Source organism: Podarcis vaucheri (assembly GCF_965113315.1).
Source record: "Podarcis vaucheri genome assembly, chromosome: 2".
In the NCBI taxonomy this organism is placed as follows: Eukaryota; Metazoa; Chordata; class Lepidosauria; order Squamata; family Lacertidae; genus Podarcis; species Podarcis vaucheri.
The window spans coordinates 91,106,509-91,122,772 of NC_138760.1; the positions used below are offsets into that span (position 1 = coordinate 91,106,509).

The window sequence follows — 16,264 nt, forward strand, 5'->3', positions numbered from 1 at the left end:
GTAAAATGTGCTCACCCAAAGAAAAGAGAGTCTTGGAGCAGATGGTATCATGCTGCAAAACAACCTGCCACTGAAACATAAACAGACAGCAATGACATATGGATATAGGGGATAAACCCCTCAAACAGGCTGTAAAGCCTTGGCTGAAACAAGTTAGTCTCATAACAGAAAACTGAAGAGCCTGCCTTCTTATTGTGCGCTGGATCTCATTGAATCCCTTTGAGGCGATAAACTGAGCTCAAAGTTGTTTTTCCTTTGATCAGAGGCATGCTGTGCTCCAAGTTTGTTTGTTTTTACATTTATTTAAAAATAAAATGATAAACTTTCAGAACAAATGACAGATATTAATTGGTGCAGCAGTGGTACCTGCATAGGACTACTGTCTGCTTAATGAGAGAGCCCCAACAGAAAGAGCTTCTCTTCATCATTTCAAAGATGGGAATATAGCTCTGAAGTCTAATTACCTCTGTATATGAAAGAGCTGACTGCATCTTTCTTCTTATCAGTAGGATAAGACTAGTTTTTCACCTAGAATTATTCAGTCTTGTTGACTAAAGGGTATGTCAGGGTTCAGATCATTTTGGTGCTGGGGGATGCATTTTCATTTTCACATGATTACCCTCTCAACCACATGAGGACCACGGTTGCATTAAGCCCAACCACATGGGTACAATTATTTCTTTATTATGGATTGTAGTCCATGCTAGCCCTACCCATTGATGTTAATAGACATGGCTAACTTAGCTTCATTAATTTCAATGGGTCTGCTCTGAGTAAAACTTGGCTGGATATAATCCTGTTTATATAGTGTTTCTAAAGTAGCATGCCCACCAAAGCAGTTTGTGATTATCTTTTCCCCCCTCTACACCCAGATAAATTGAATGATTCCAAGGATTGTTGCCAGTTCTTGTGGAGAGATCTCCAGATATAGTATTAAAGTTGCATGTTAATCCTTCCGTGAGGCAGTAGCATGCAGAGTTGAATGTGTGACGAATATGTTATTCATATTTTGAGGTGAACAAGTTGCCACCTCTTTCCCTGCAAAGAATGTGAGAATTCCAGTGATACCAACAGAATCTTGGCATTAAGATCAGGAGCTTTGATATGATATGGCATAATGCTAGGTACCCCATAGGTATTTTTCATTGTTCAGGACACTGCCAGTTGAAACTTAACTTTAAAGTTTTGTCTCTGTTATCCTTGCCTGATCCTCACCATAGATTTCTGTTCTCATGGGTGACATGAAGCTTGTTTTTTGGCTGCTTCAGATTTCCCTACTGGTCTGATGCTTAATCAAGGGACTATGCATTGGGTTTAACACTGGGAGAAAGCACTAGGTTCTTGGGTAGTTCTGAATGGAAAGGCAGGGTATGGATTAACCAAAATAAATAAAGTATATGTGAGACACAGATCCACCCTTTTCTAATTACTGTTCATCTCTTGCCCCAGAGTTGGATGGTTCACTCTTTTTCCATATTTACTTTTTTTGACTTGTCTGCTAAACCAGGCAATGACAGTCTTTATTCAAAATGATGCAACTTGAGTTGATAATAGAAACGCAAGGAGTTGCCTTGTACCAAGACAGAAGTGTTTACCATCTAGCCCAACATACTGTACTCCTACTCTCCAGAGGTCATTCCCATCACCTAAAATCTTTGGGCTTTTTCTGCATTTTAAGTATGTGCTCTTCCTTTGTGCTATGGTCTGTCATCAAATAGTCCAGTTATTCTGATATTTTTCTCTGGCGATAAGCACATCCGTTTCATATACATGGATTGCATTAGGAGTGTCTCAATACATTTATTTGTGTGTACCACAAAAATGGCTTTTTTTTTTTTTGGAAGTGAATATGTGAATGAAACATGGAAATGATTTCCAGCAAGCAGCCTATTAATTCTTTATGTGTGTTAGGCTATGAGAAGTTGCCATGAGTAGTTAATAGAGCATGAAACTCTAGAGCAAGAAGTTATTGGGTCACTGAGGTCCCAGAAGTACATGTGGGAAAAGTGTGCTGCTGCTTTTTATTGGTGCCACAAGAGTATCACATACCTGCTTTTCTAGGCTTCGCACAACCAGGTTGGTGACACAAGCAAGTGTGGTGTGCATGTTTGATCAGAGCTGTGCTTGCTACATGCACAATTGGCAATTCAACTCATACTGATTTCACCACTGCAAAGCTACATAAAGTGGACTGGGCACATTAGCTGTGGGCTGAGTTGCAGTCAGGAGAAGCAGTCTCCTAGTTATTATTTTGTTGTTATAACAAAGAGGAAACCTGTCTAGCTATCCTGAGTGACTGTGCCCTAGAACAGTGGGTCATGGAAGCAATCAGAGGGAGGCTGGTGACCTTGGATTTAATTTTAAATGGGGTCCAGGACCTGCAACTGTTTTTGAACCGACTGGGAACAGTGTCCACAGCGCGAAAGGGATCCTGGAAGCTGCAGGCCAATTAGCTTAGCATCTGTTCTACAAAAACTGATGGAAAGCATTTAACGATAGAATTAACAAGTATATAGAAGAACAGGTCTTACTGAAACAAATCCAGCATGACTTCTTCAAGGGTAAGTCCTGTCACACTGACCTTTAAGAGTTATTTGGGAGAGTTTCAGCAAGCGTACAGATAGAGGTGATCCGGTCAACACTGCGTAGTTTAACTTTCCAAAAGCTTGTGATAAAACCCCTCACCAAAGGCTCCTTGCTAAGCTTAGCAGTCATGGGAGAAGAGGAGGGGTCCTCTTAATGGACAGTAACTGGTTAAGGAACAGGAAACAGGAAGAGGTCTCTCAGTGGAGGGGGTATAAGAAGTGAAGCCTTCCAAGGGTTGGTATTGTGAGCTGTGCTCTATCACTTGTTCATGAGTGGTCTAGAGTTAGGGATGAGCAGTGAGATAATAAAGTTTCCCCACTACGTATTGTGGAAGGCGGTGAGACTATGTGATGACGATACAGCGAAGGGACAGGGACAGCTAGTGTGGCCTTAACTACCCCCCCTTCACACAATTGTAATCACATTTGTTGTTGCTGTTATTTCATTTCATTTATGAATCGCTTCTTATTAAGTATCTTGAAGCAATTTCACAGTGCAGTAGAAGCATGTATGAAACAAATTGCATGTATTGGAACAGTTAAAACAATTGCATATATAAAAAACTATTTCATATCCAATACAGAGCAAACTACAGATAAAAATCTCCACTTAGAAGGCTTATTGAAAGAGGAAGGAAAATGCCCTAATAAGGGAGGGAGAATCTGTCTGTCTGTCTTGCTCTCTCTCTTGTTTTTGTGTGGGAGAGGGAGAGACGAGGTTGTTTTGGGCTTAGCTGCAAAATCTTCTCCCACCACAATCAGGAAGAAGACTATTTTTGCCTTAATAGCAAAATAGTGAAATCTCTGTTTGTCTCTATACAACTGAAAATGGAAGAGCTTCTGAATCCAACTTCTCCAGTGTGAACAGCTGGAGCCCCTAAGGAGAAGACTTTGCCAAAAGTTGCCTTGCTGTTCCATGTTGGAGAAAAGGGGGTTGGTTAGATTGCTGCTAACTTGTGTCTCAGCTGACATAGCCAATGATGCTGGTGCTTCAAACGCTGCACAGTTCAAAACGTGGCCCTTCTTAGTATTTGCTGAGCAGGACCTTAAGAACTGAGGAAATGATGTTCAAGGTCAGAAACTAGAGAAAATGGGAGATAAACAAGGCATTGAAGGAGAAGACTGTATGTATCAGAACACCAGGAAAATACATGGATCAAAACTTGTGACCAGAAGGAATGGAGGAATATGATACACACACAAACAGTGTGAGTGGGTAGGAAAGGAAGTAAAAGAAGGGAGTTGCAGTATGTGGCTGCATAAGCATATGAAAGACATTTACAGTCCCAAAATGTTAATCTGACTCAAGCGTTTGCTCGCTGTATAAATTTCCTATGAATTACTCGACTTTAAGACTCAAGGATTTTGCTTCCCGCAATGGAGGACTTTTGTTTTTCCTTCTGTTCATTAAAATTGCCTTTCATGAATCCAAAAATAAAGCTCACAAAGTCTGTGATTCAACCCACATGCTAATGGATGGTGAGGAAAGGATCCTGGCGTTGCCAAGTTAGGAGGAGAGGTCACAGGGGGTGCACATTTGACCACATGGAATGCATTGTGGGGCCTAATGTGGGAGGAGGAGAAGGCGGTTGGCACAGGGATTAAGGAATGAGAGCATTAAGCTGTGACGTTTGTAACGTTCTGTTTATGCAGGCGTAGGAGGCGGTGCCGCAGTCCTAGGGATGCTCTCATCTTTGATTCAATAGTGACCTCAGCTGCTCTTGCATGGTGCTGAGGAGACAGTGCTGCAGGGTATGACATGGATGACCCAGTAGGGGACATTCAAATCTTTGATATTTCTCCCAGTTCCTCACTGTGACTCTAAGGCAGGGGTGAACAGAAGGTAGTACAGGATTTTCTGGTAGATTTCCGGGTGATTTGAAGGTTTCTGACTCACCATTGTTTAACAATAGTAACAATTCGTGTGTGGGAAGACAGTGTGTTTGTTTATGGTACTCAGAACAGATTTCTGGGCTCGGGCTTCTCTAGTCCTAAGTGTGCATGCTTTGTACCTGGCTCCAGTTGGTGGATCTGGGAGTTCTAGTCCCACAAGATTCTAGTCTGCCCTGCCCCCTCCTGGCTCATCCTGAACGTTTTGCTGTAAAAAGCAAAAACAGTTGGGTGCTTTTGGAGAAATGCTTCTGGGCACCATAATGCTTATGGTATGGTATGTCCATATCCAAATACTTGCAAATCCACTCTTCAGCTCTGTAAAACCTTCTCTCCAACTGTGTTGGACAGTGCAAGCTTTTCATTTCTCATCTTTGTCTAGTGTTCCCATGTACTGTTAAGCTGTCCCTGCCTCCGTCTTGCTCATGAAACATTGCACTGGACTTGGGGATAAATGATCTCAATATTTATTGTACATGGAACTTTGGGGATCCTGTATCTTAAACAGCAACAAAGTATTGAATTGTTACATAGGATACTTCCAGAAATATTTATGCTGATTTGACCTCTTTTTCTTGCAGTTGCCTGTCCTGTGTGAATGGATTCTTTCCTTGCCATTGGTGTAAATATCGTCATATTTGTACCCACAATGCCGCTGACTGTTCCTTTCTGGAAGGGCGTGTCAACATGTCTGAGGTAAGTCACCAAGATTGCCTTTGCAACTCTGTATTGTGGATCCTCTCGTTTCTCCCCCCCCCATCCCCTTTTTCATAACAATGCTACATACAAAAAGACCTGTACCATTTAAAAGCATCTGATCCAAGGCTCAGGTAGTAAAAAATAACAGCACCCTGTTTTGTACTGTGGTAATTTGTATATGGGGCTTTGTTCTGGGCATCACTGTTCAAAAATGTGGGAAATGATTTAAGAGAGCCACAAGGGTAAGAGAGAATAGAAAAGGCAGGTCATACGGGGAAAGTTGATTGCTTTTTTTGATTGCTTATTTACTTTCCATACTGCTTAATATATTAAAAGTATCTCCAAGTGACGTACAGAATACTGAAGCAACAACAGACATCTTAAACAAAATATTACAAATGCACAGTTACATATTAAAACATCACATTAATACAAAGTTACTGATATATCTCAATCAGTATCAATTCATTTTCCTTCAGACATTCCTTCTCAGCCCCCTTGCTTTTTATGGGCAGGTATCAAGGTGGATGCTGCTTCCTCAGCTATGTCTCATTCAGCTGCACTCTCCACACCCAGTTCCAGGTGCAGCAGGTTTTTTGTGTTTCCCAGGGGGTCCAGAGGAGGGGGAGGTGTCTCCCTCCATTCACAGCTCTTTCTTTACCCTCTGTCCTCTCCTCCTTCTTCAGCTGCTTGAAGGACCTTGGTATGTTTAGCTATGGAACAAAATCGGAGAAAAGGCTTGGAGGTGTGGAGAAAAGGTTAACAGGCTTCATTGTGGGAGAAAGAGAACAAATAATTGTTCATTCTGTTCACTTCTGTGAATTGTTCTGTCTGTGATAGTATAAGAAATAATGGTTTAAAAGTATTTTGGCTAATCTTCAGGAAGACCTGCCTGGCTGAAAGAGAAATTCCACAGTGTAAGAAACTGTCTTGGAAACGTGGTGGAATTTTCTCCCTTTTGAAGTTGTAAAAGAAAGGCTGGACAGGCCTTTAGTGGAGCAAAAGAAGACAGACCTTAACTTACTCTCCATGTTAATCAAGCATCTTGACCCTTTATGGAAGCAAGTTCCATTACTTTCCAATGAACTACTACGTGTGCTTAGAATAGCATAATAAAACTTCCTTAAATCTGATACAGAGAACAGGTTAGCAAGTCAAGTTGTGCCATTATTTCTCATGACTTGCATGAGCTGGAACGAACTTGGGCAAGTCTTGGGTTCACACATCACATAACCTTACTCCTAGCACCAACTCTTTTTACTTGCTACATGGTTGAGAGGAGAGCTTTCAGCAGTATGGCTTTAGTTTCAGTTAATCTTGGTGCGCTGTTGCCTGTGAACCAAGAATCATGGTTTATGACAAACTCTGGTTAGTTTAGCAAGCCAGCTTCACAATTCATGGTTTGAAGTTAGCTTGCTTTGAAACTGTTCAGAGTTTGTTATAAACCAGAATCTCTTGTTCACATGCAATGATGAGCCAAAATTCATTGAAAATGAAAGTACAGTGGAACCTTGGTTCTTGAACCCTTTAGTTGACGAAGAAATCAGCTCCCGAACACTGAAAACCCAAAAGTAAATGTTCCAGTTTTTGAACTTTTTTTGGAAGCCGAACGTCCAATGTGGCTGTCAGCTATTGTTTCTGGGGTGCCTGCACCAATCGGAAGCTGCTCCTTGGTTTTCAAACATTTCGGGAATTGAATGGACTTCTGAAATGAATTACCGTATTTTTCGCTCTATAACACGCAACAGACCATAACACGCACGTAGTTTTTAGAGGAGGAAAACAAGAAAAAAAATATTCTAAACGAAATAGTGGATATATGATTTTTGTGGTTCATGCTGTGGCCACAGACATGTGATCTGACTGTGAGTTTGGAGTAGCCCAATGCAAAAATCCTGAGGATCCATGTGGATCCATGCTTTGTAACCACGGAGGCAGGAAGGAAGAGAATCCATGGATCCTCTGCTCACGACTGCAGCAGATCCCCCCGCCACCCGCAGGCATTCGCTCCATAACACGCACAGAAATTTCCCCTTACTTTCTAGGAGGAAAAAAGTGAGTGTTATGGTGCAAAAAATATGGTAAGTTTGAGAACCAAGGTTCCACTGTAAATGCTGCCAGGGGCCTCCTGCTCTCCACATGAAAGGAGAAGGGGGAGAGTGTATGAGCCCAAGACTCATTCTAGCTGTAAACTATGGTTTGTGATAGTGGTGACATACTTGCAGTCCCTGGTCCAGATATGGCCCCTAAGGCCTCCCAAGACATTTTGCTTTCAGTGGCGGTAACAAAAATTAAAGGCATAATGAGAGCAATACAGGGCATGTAACTGTCAGTGGCTGGGCTTTGTAGGGATTACAATGGGCCCTACAGTTTTCTAGGGTCTCTGCACTGAGCTGCTGCTGCTTTCTGCTGCAACAAATGGTTCTGTAGCGCTTGGAGATTTCTGTAAGTGCTTGGATGATATCACTGCTATGAGCATCACTGAGGACAGTGTTATGCAGAGGTTCTCAATGGTGCATTAGTGAGGAAGGTGCCGTTTTCCTCCTCATGACTCTCAGCCCAGGACCATGATGGGGAGGAAATTTGAACAATGGTCACCAGTGAGAGGGAGAGCTGCAACACAGTGAAGTGGGGGAGGTGTTGTCACCTCATGAAGAGGCTTTTAAGCTTCAAACCCAAAGGCTGATGTTCAGAGAAAGAGGAGAAATTCAGTTCAAAGGTACTAGAACAGGGCCCCTACAGATGGTGCTTTATAAAGGGAATTGTAGACTATCAATTGTACTGAAGTGGTTGCCATTCCACCCTTCTGCTTATGCCTCAGGCAGGGGGAGCAATGACAATTAATTCATTAATGTTTAAAGGTGGTGCTGTGGGGGAGAATAATATTTGCTACAGACCATTAAAGTCAAGCAGTATTAGTTTTTGGTGACTGTAACAAACCATACCAGGGCAATGAATTAATTTCAATTAATGTTTTAAACATTAATTCCAATTAATCATATGCATTAATAAGATTTTCAAGCTGGCCTCAGTCATGTGCACTTTACACTTCAGCCACACCAACTTGGGCAAGTGGTCCCCAGAAGGTTTGCAGTGGGACGGTGAGGCCCCTGGACTGGAAACGTTAGCCAGGCTGTTCAGAAGATAGGGGCCTGGCTTGTGAGACCTTTGTGTGGCGGGATGCTCTGGAAACTTCAGTGGAGAGAAATCTTTCCGCACCAAGAGGATTTTGCTTCTTCACCCTTTTTTGATTTACCCTGGTTGCACAGTCAGTCTGCAAGCCATTAAGAGAGAAGCCTGCGGGCCAGAATGTCTGTTTCAGATAGGTCACTGTTGCACTCACTGGGGTCCTTCCTTCCTCTTCCTGTCTTATCTTTATTAGTCTGTCATTTCAGCCCTCAGGCACATCTTTAACTCCTTCTCTGCTGCATTGATTGAGTGTTCCTCCAGTAAATCCGAGTTATGATTGCGACAGATTTTTCAATTGTTTTCTAAGCTACCTTGCAGGTGAGACACATGGAGATTTCCACAGTATATATGGTGAATCCTCCAGTGTCCTTAAGGATGACTTTAATATAAGAGCTGAGGAAACCACCCATTTCCTAAAATGCATACTTTATTTCATTTCTGATTTGGTTCATGTGATGTGGAGTTTGAATTGTCAAGGAGAATCAGTGACTCCAAGTGACAGATCACCTGCCCTGCAGAAATGAGCATTTGTATCCTGACTGTCAATTCTTAGAGGCAAGGACAGAGTTTCACTTTTAGATTGCAAAGGAGCAAGGAGTGCTAAAATAATACAGTGCACTGGCTAATGAACTCAGGACAACAGAACAATCTCACTGTGTGCCTTTTTGTTGAAATGAGGTTTTTTTTAAGATAATGTAATGTAATGTAATGTAATGTAATGCATCCTCCCAATAAAGTAACCAGTCACTGGCTTTTCTTGCATTTGCTCTGGAGGATTACACATTTTGAAGATTCCTTGTATAGCAGCAATTCTTGTTATTCCACAGTGGCTAGTTGTCTGTCTAGGTACTATAAGCTGGGTGAGTAGTGAAGGCAGGGGCTGTCAACTCTGTACAATGTGACATCCCATGTTGAAAAAAAATAACTCCCCAGGAATGAGGTATAATTTGAGGTAGAGTAGCTCCGGAGTCTGTTTTCAATTCCAGTGTTTAGTTCTTGGAAAAAAATAAGTTAGAAAGAGAAGTAAAAAAGAGAATTGTTTCTAACATGTACAGAGTTCCTTTCTGTCACCACTTGCTGACCACAGCCAGCTTCATATGTTTAGGATCAGGGTGACACTTACAAGTATTCTGAGACAGACTTAAACCCCAGTTTGCAATTATTTTGGAAATTAAAGACATTCTGTGAACACCTACTGAATGTTTCAGTTAAATTCTACTGCCTGTCCAAAACAGTTCCATCCATCCTTCTACTTGGTTGATTTTCTCAGGGGCTTTTGCCTTTTTGGGAAGGCATCATCATCATCATCATTATTATGAGCATTTAAATTAAATGAAGTTGTAGAGGGCTCTCTAAAATATAGTTGAATGCATATAGAGACGTTTGGTGCATTTGGAGTCAAAGGTGATCTGGTAGAGAGCTGTGATCAACTTATCAGGGCTTTTAATTTAAGCCAGTATGGTGTAGTGGTTAAGAGCGGTAGTCTCGTTATCTGGGGAACCGGGTTCGCGTCTCCGCTCCTCCACATGCAGCTGCTGGGTGACCTTGGGCCACTCACACTTCTCTGAAGTCTCTCAGCCCCACTCACCTCACAGAGTGTTTGTTGTGGGGGAGGAAGGGAAAGGAGAATGTTAGCCGCTTTGAGACTCCTTAAAGGGAGTGAAAGGCGGGATATCAAATCCAAACTCTTCTTCTCTTCTTCTTCTTCTTAATTTGCTGCTGGAGATAGAGTCTTCCTAGAAGGCAGGCCTCTTTCCCCTCTGATTCTAGATATGTGGGCACTGGGGTTAATAACTGAGCAATGAGTGAAATGTATGTTTTCATACATTTCATACAATGAGTTTCATGTGAAGAGCATAGATTCATGTATGATATTATGTTCTCCACATGTTCTAATGATGAATCATGGCACTGAGAACATACCTGAGAGTTAAGCCTTAGCCAAACCTGGCTCAAGGCAAGTGCCATGTTATAGTTGTTTCATTAAAGGGTAACATGGTACTTGATCATAACAGGCATTTGTAGCTAATTTAGATATGTTACTATTCTGATTGTGAGATCTGCTTTCAAATTGGAGGCTCAATCTAAAATGGTGGTTGATGAGACATGTTGAAACATGAAACACTCTGTCTAGAGAAAGTAGTTCATAGCTACCTGTGATGCTCAGAACTGTTTCACTTAGAGGTTAGGGTGTGTTAAATATATGACCCCAACCAAGATGTACAAAGGGGGAACTATGGACAAAGAGAGGATGCAGGATGGATTTGCAGAGCCTTGATGTCAACAACTGCAGCTGCAGTTAGGTGACCTTTCAGACACCTTCTTTTGGTGGTTCCAAAGGCCACTATGTGATGTCCCTGATAAACGACAGGGCTATTTTTGTGGTTTCTGCCTTGTAAATTATCACCTTCCTTCATAAGTTAGGCAGCATGCACTATTTCAAACAGTTTCCTGCCTTTTGTGGGGTGGGATGAGGGGAGAAAAACCACCCCCTGAGTTTCATTGAACCAAGGGCAAACTGAGAACACATAGCTATGTTGCCATCCGGCAAACCGTAATTGGAAAATACTGAAATTCATATCTAACTCCTATTGTGAAAATGAGTGTGCCCTTGGCAGGCTCAGATGACCATAAAATCCACCTCTGCCTCCACAGAAAACACTATGGACAGACCATAAACAGTGGCACAGTATCTTAAGAGGCATTTTGCTATTCAGCCCTGTCAGCAGAATGCAAAAGGACTTGTGTTCTTCAAAAGGACTTGGTGGGTCACAAAGGACTCCTGTGTCTAATCCCTAGAGAGCTCACACCACTCTGTGGCTCTTGCCCTTTAAGATGCCAGCAGACCTCGCTGCCGCCGTTCTGTTTCTTTTTTGCCACAGCAGAGAAATAAGGACGCCCTTCTAGATTGTGTGTGTCAGAATACAGATTGAAACCATTTGGAAGCAATTGCCCTCCACTCTGGTGGAGGGAACCATTATAAGTCAGGAGTGGGGAAACCGTTTTCAGCCCAAGGGCCACATTTGCTTCTGGGAAACCTTTTGAGGGCCACATTCCAGTGGTGGTGGGTGGAGCTAGAGGCAAAAGTAGGTGGAACATTTGATGCAAATGTTACCTTTGTGTAGTAGGCTAGTACCTACACACACTTACACACCCCTCTCTATCCATACAAGCAACAGGAACAACCAGAATTCAGAAACATCCTAGCCCGACAAAAACAGTGTGTGTGTGTGTGTGTGTGTGTGTGTGTGTGTGTGTGTGTGAGAAGCAGGACCAGTGAGAGACTTCCAAGGACCAGGCTTAACCTGCTGGTTGAAGGTTTATAACCCACAGTTTATAAAGTGAGTGTTTTTTTAAAAAAATGGATTTTGTTAATCCCACTAAGTGACAAAGAAATCTAGGTGACACACTTGGCAATTCAAGCAAAGGAAACACCTCTTCTCTTCCCAGTAAGCAAAACTTCACAATTCAGCACAAAGATGGGAAACCCATGGCCCTTCAGATATGACTGGACTCCCAACCCCCATCAACCACAGACAGCATGACCAGGGATGATGGCAGCTTGTAATCAAACCACATATGGAAGGCCACAGTTTCTCCACAGTGGATCTAACATCTTGACCAGAATGAAATGGAGAAAGGTTGCATTCTAGTAACTTGGCACGTTTCACTGGCTGCCTAAAAGTACCCCCTTTCCCTTTTCTCTGGGCTTACAGAATACATTATGCTACCACAACTGCCCTTCCCTCATTTGTAAGCATTTCCCAGCTGTCCTGTTATATTTAAAGGAGATGGGGGGGGGGAGGTTATGACCCCTAAAGAAATCTAAAGAAGGCCAAATGCCCATTAGTACCAATAGAAATGAATGCTCCTTAATAGCCGTTTGGCTAAAGACATTTCAACAGAATCTTCTTCAGTGCCTGATACTTCTATTTAAAAATAAAACAACTTTTTGTCATATAGATATACTATAGTTCTTAACCTTAACTCTTATTTTTTATAAGCTGAGCACCTTCAAGGATAAGCTAAAACATTTAAGTTATTTTGGGTCCATAAATGCCAGTTCCCCCCTTTTCATAGGTACTCGTCTTTCCTTTCTCTGAGAAGTTTGAGTCTGGTCTCATCAACGCTTAGCCACAGACCCTTCTTGGAGTGCCAGCAGTCATAAAAAGAGCACCTCTGAACACATGCAGAACTCTTTCCCCCTCACTGCAGCAGAACCTCACAGTTCTGCCAGTGAGGTTTGAGTCCTTCTATGTCATTTTTTAAAAAATGTGTGTGTATCAGCAGCTACATCTCTCATCTTTCTCCTCAGACCTCCTCCTTCAGTCTGCCCTAAACTCCTTTGCACTTTTTAATCTCATTTTAAACCTTTCCAGCCATTCTGCATTCTCATGACTAACACATATTCCCCTCTGGCTTTGAGTACAAAGCAGTCATGTCCTTTGGGCTCTGCCTCATATTAGCTCCTAGCACTTGTTTGTTTTGGGTCCTCTTCTTTCATGGATTACTCTGGACAAGGCATTTTGTGCTGTGCTGCGCTACAGCCAGCTTGACAGCTCCCGTGTTGCTTTAGATGAATCTTTTGCTGTGAGTGCTGGCATAGCGGAGGTGCCCTCAGCTGTATTTTTCACTTCCTTCTCTCCCTGTGTCATTTCCCACTGTGACTCCTGTCTCGCAGCCCCTCCAGGCTGATGAGTGTCGGGCTCCACATCGAAGAGGTCGAGCTTCCAGCAACCAACAATTAATTCCCCTCCACCCCACCCTTTATCATCTCTGGGAGTTTGGGCCCTCCAGGAGAAGGAACCATGGGAGATTGGCAGTTACTCATCCAGCACCCAGCCACCAGCAGCACAGTTTCTTTTGCAAGGGCTGCTTAGGTGGGAGGAAAGAGGGATTTATCTTATTTACGACGGGTCAAACTCTGTCAACTGTTATTAAAGGCAGAAGCTGTTGCTGGTGAGCCTGATCCTGTTGACCTGGGAAGAAATGGATGAGCAAGACAAGCAAGGCATCCCTTTGTACCCCCAAGAGCTGAAGGAGTAAGCTTGAGAAACAAGCAGACACTCATCAGTATGGAGACTCCAATGTCTGTAAACTGTTAGACCAAAAGGCTGTGAAACGAAAGAGAGCGGTAGACTTTGAAAAGCCCTTAGCCTTGAATGGCATTTTAAAAAAAGAAAATGCCATTAAGCATTTATGTTTCTTTTACTCTTCCCATGTTGATGAGCATTCATATTTATTGGCTGCTGGATGTGGAGTGCCTGAAACAGGAATGGAATCACAGCTAGCAGGAGCGGCATAGTGTCACATTTTAAAGCAGTTTGTAAGAGCTGTTGGGGGCATCCTTCCCCTAAAAAAGAAAAGAAAAAGCCAAATCCTTACTCCTGTCCCTTCAGGGAATGGGGAAAGGGGCCATAGCTGTATCCACAGGGTACAGGCATACAAAGGAGGATGCGTTGGGATATATAGCTATATAGCTATCTAGAGAGGTGAATGGTATGTTGTTGTTGTTTAGTCGTTTAGTCGTGTCCAACTCTTCATGACCCCATGGACCAGAACACGCCAGGCACTCCTGTCTTCCGTGGTATAGTGAATATTGTGAATGGTAGTAGTAGTGAATGGTATAGTGGCATGCAAAAACAAACAGGTGTAACCTAGCTTGGAAGAACATATATAGTGATTTAATTCTTTTTCTTCTAAGCTGGGGCAACATGTATGGCCCAAGTCTTTCAAGAAGACTCAACGCAGGGAAGAAATAGCAAGCAAGCAACCTTGGCAGATGTAATTCTAAACCTTATGTGGCTGAAGCAGTGATCAGTGCATGACTGTGACTGTATGCACATTCCCATTTACTCTGCATCCAGTGTGCTCCCACTGCTGGTTGGGGAAGCAGTGTTCACACACATCTATCCTGCTTCTGTCCTGTTTTTTCTTGAAAAATACTGCATTTTGATGTGTCTCCCCCTCCTAAAACAACTCTGATCCAAATTGAGAAAAAGCACAACCTAGCTGCGTTTTAAGCTGTGAACACCTTATGTCTACTCATGCTCAGTTGAACTTGCCCAATGGGCAGCGGGGTGGGAGTAACAGCCTGATCACCTCCATTGTCTTTAACAGAAGTGTGATATGCAGCAATCAGCAGCTGAAGATTTTCATCTCATTGTGTTAAATTTTTAATCTCCTCAGCCAGTTGCATGATGTTTGGAGAAGCCTCCTCCGAACCTGCTTCCTTCCTCTTTGGATACTGCCTCTGCGGTTCTTGGTTCTGGAGGGAAGCAGAACAGACAAAATTCCATTGGACTCGCTGTTCTTATTGGCCCACTGCTCTGGGTGGAACAAACAGGCCTTGGCTTTTACTCAGCTTGTTTTCATGTGGCTTCCAAAGAGAAGTGGTTAAAGAGGGACCTCTGAATGTGGTGAGGATGCCAACACACTCCCCTTTTCAGTGCCTCTTGCTTACGTTTTGGGATGGGCTGGGGCCAGAGATGCATCCTACCCTTTGCATCCTACTATTCGTTTATGCATGTTAGATTAATCCTTGGAGCTATTTTAGGCAAGCCTTGGTCTGGCTAAATTGCAAGCTTGTCTGTGTCTTGTGGGTTTTGGCCAGAGAGGTGTAATGGAAAAATCCTTTAGTGCAGCGCCCACACAGGCTCTTAACCCTTTTTTTAATAGTTTCTCATTCATTGTCTCTCAAATTTCTGCTGGGAACAAAAACGGATAGCAAGCAGCAGTACGTGGAAGGTTTTTCTTGTTGCCTGTGAGAAAGTTAAAACATGCTCATGTGAAGTCATCCAGGAACATTCTTCTTCATTTCCTAATTCCACAGATTCTTCATTTTTTAAAAATAATTGCTGTTCAGTACTGAATTTCCCAAATTTCAATTTTTTAAAAAATTAAAGACTTTTGCATGACAACGGAATGTGATTGGCTATTATAGCAAAATGATCTCCTAATTAAAAGCATGATTTGAGGAGGTTGAAGGCAGGGTGGAGGAGCGTTTGATGTTGAATAGATGAGCATGTGCTTTGAAGGCAGATGCTTACTGTGGAGAATTTCACCACCGAGTCTGTTCAGCTCTCCTTTACTCTGGTTCCCCCCATAGGTGAGCAGTGGAGAGCACAATCCTATGCATATATCTGAAGCAAGCCTCTTATTGGTTCACTGGGGCTGACTCCCTTGTAAATTTACATAAGATTGCAGTCTGAAAGTTCCTATCATTCAATCACAATTTTGGAATAATGGATTTTATGCATTGTTCTTAACTAACATTTACTCAAAATAGGCCCATTAATAGCCATTACTAACATAGGTCTGTTAGGTCTACTCTGAGTAAATATTAGTATTCAGAAGCCTATTATGCAAATTAACTAAGCTCATTCGCATGTTTTCACTTACAGAAATTTTGGCAAGGGTTTTGATTAAGGACAAGAAATGTAAGAGTTGTTTGGCATTATTTAGCAATAAAGTAAAGACAGGGGATGCTGAGCATGGGTAGAGAACTCCGATTCCTAAGGATACCTTTCCATGACACCCCACTTTTCACTTTTTAAAAATGTTCTTCTCTTGCAAACTCCTGTTCACTCAGAGCTCTGTTAACCACAGACCCCAAAAGTTGTGCATTAGTTTTTTGCACAGAGCAGAGCCTTCTCAGCTGTTTCACGCAGGTGCAAATTTGCTAAATCAGGGGTGTCCTTTAAAATGAGGGACATCCGAGAAGAGACCTCAGCAGATGTGATGTAGAGGCTTTCCTATTTATCTCTGAAATAATATGGCCTGACAGCTTGCTTTTCGAACTGGAGACTGGCATCCTGTGCGCTCAGAATTAATTCCAAATTCCGTTGCTTGTAGTATCCATGAACGTACATGCTGAAAATATGCAGACCTGGCTAAGGAGA

At 42.5% G+C, this 16,264-nt stretch overlaps 1 protein-coding gene across 4 annotated transcripts in view; it reads left to right on the forward strand.

Moving 5' to 3' along the window:
- PLXNA1 (plexin A1) overlaps positions 1-16,264 on the forward strand; it is a 343,514-nt gene that overhangs the window by 215,836 nt on the left and 111,414 nt on the right. For all 4 annotated transcript variants that reach the window (XM_082209182.1, XM_082209180.1, XM_082209183.1 and 1 more), the window contains exon 9: positions 5,057-5,171. In XM_082209182.1, the coding sequence (XP_082065308.1) occupies positions 5,057-5,171 (115 nt within the window). The remainder of the gene's footprint in view (positions 1-5,056; positions 5,172-16,264) is intronic.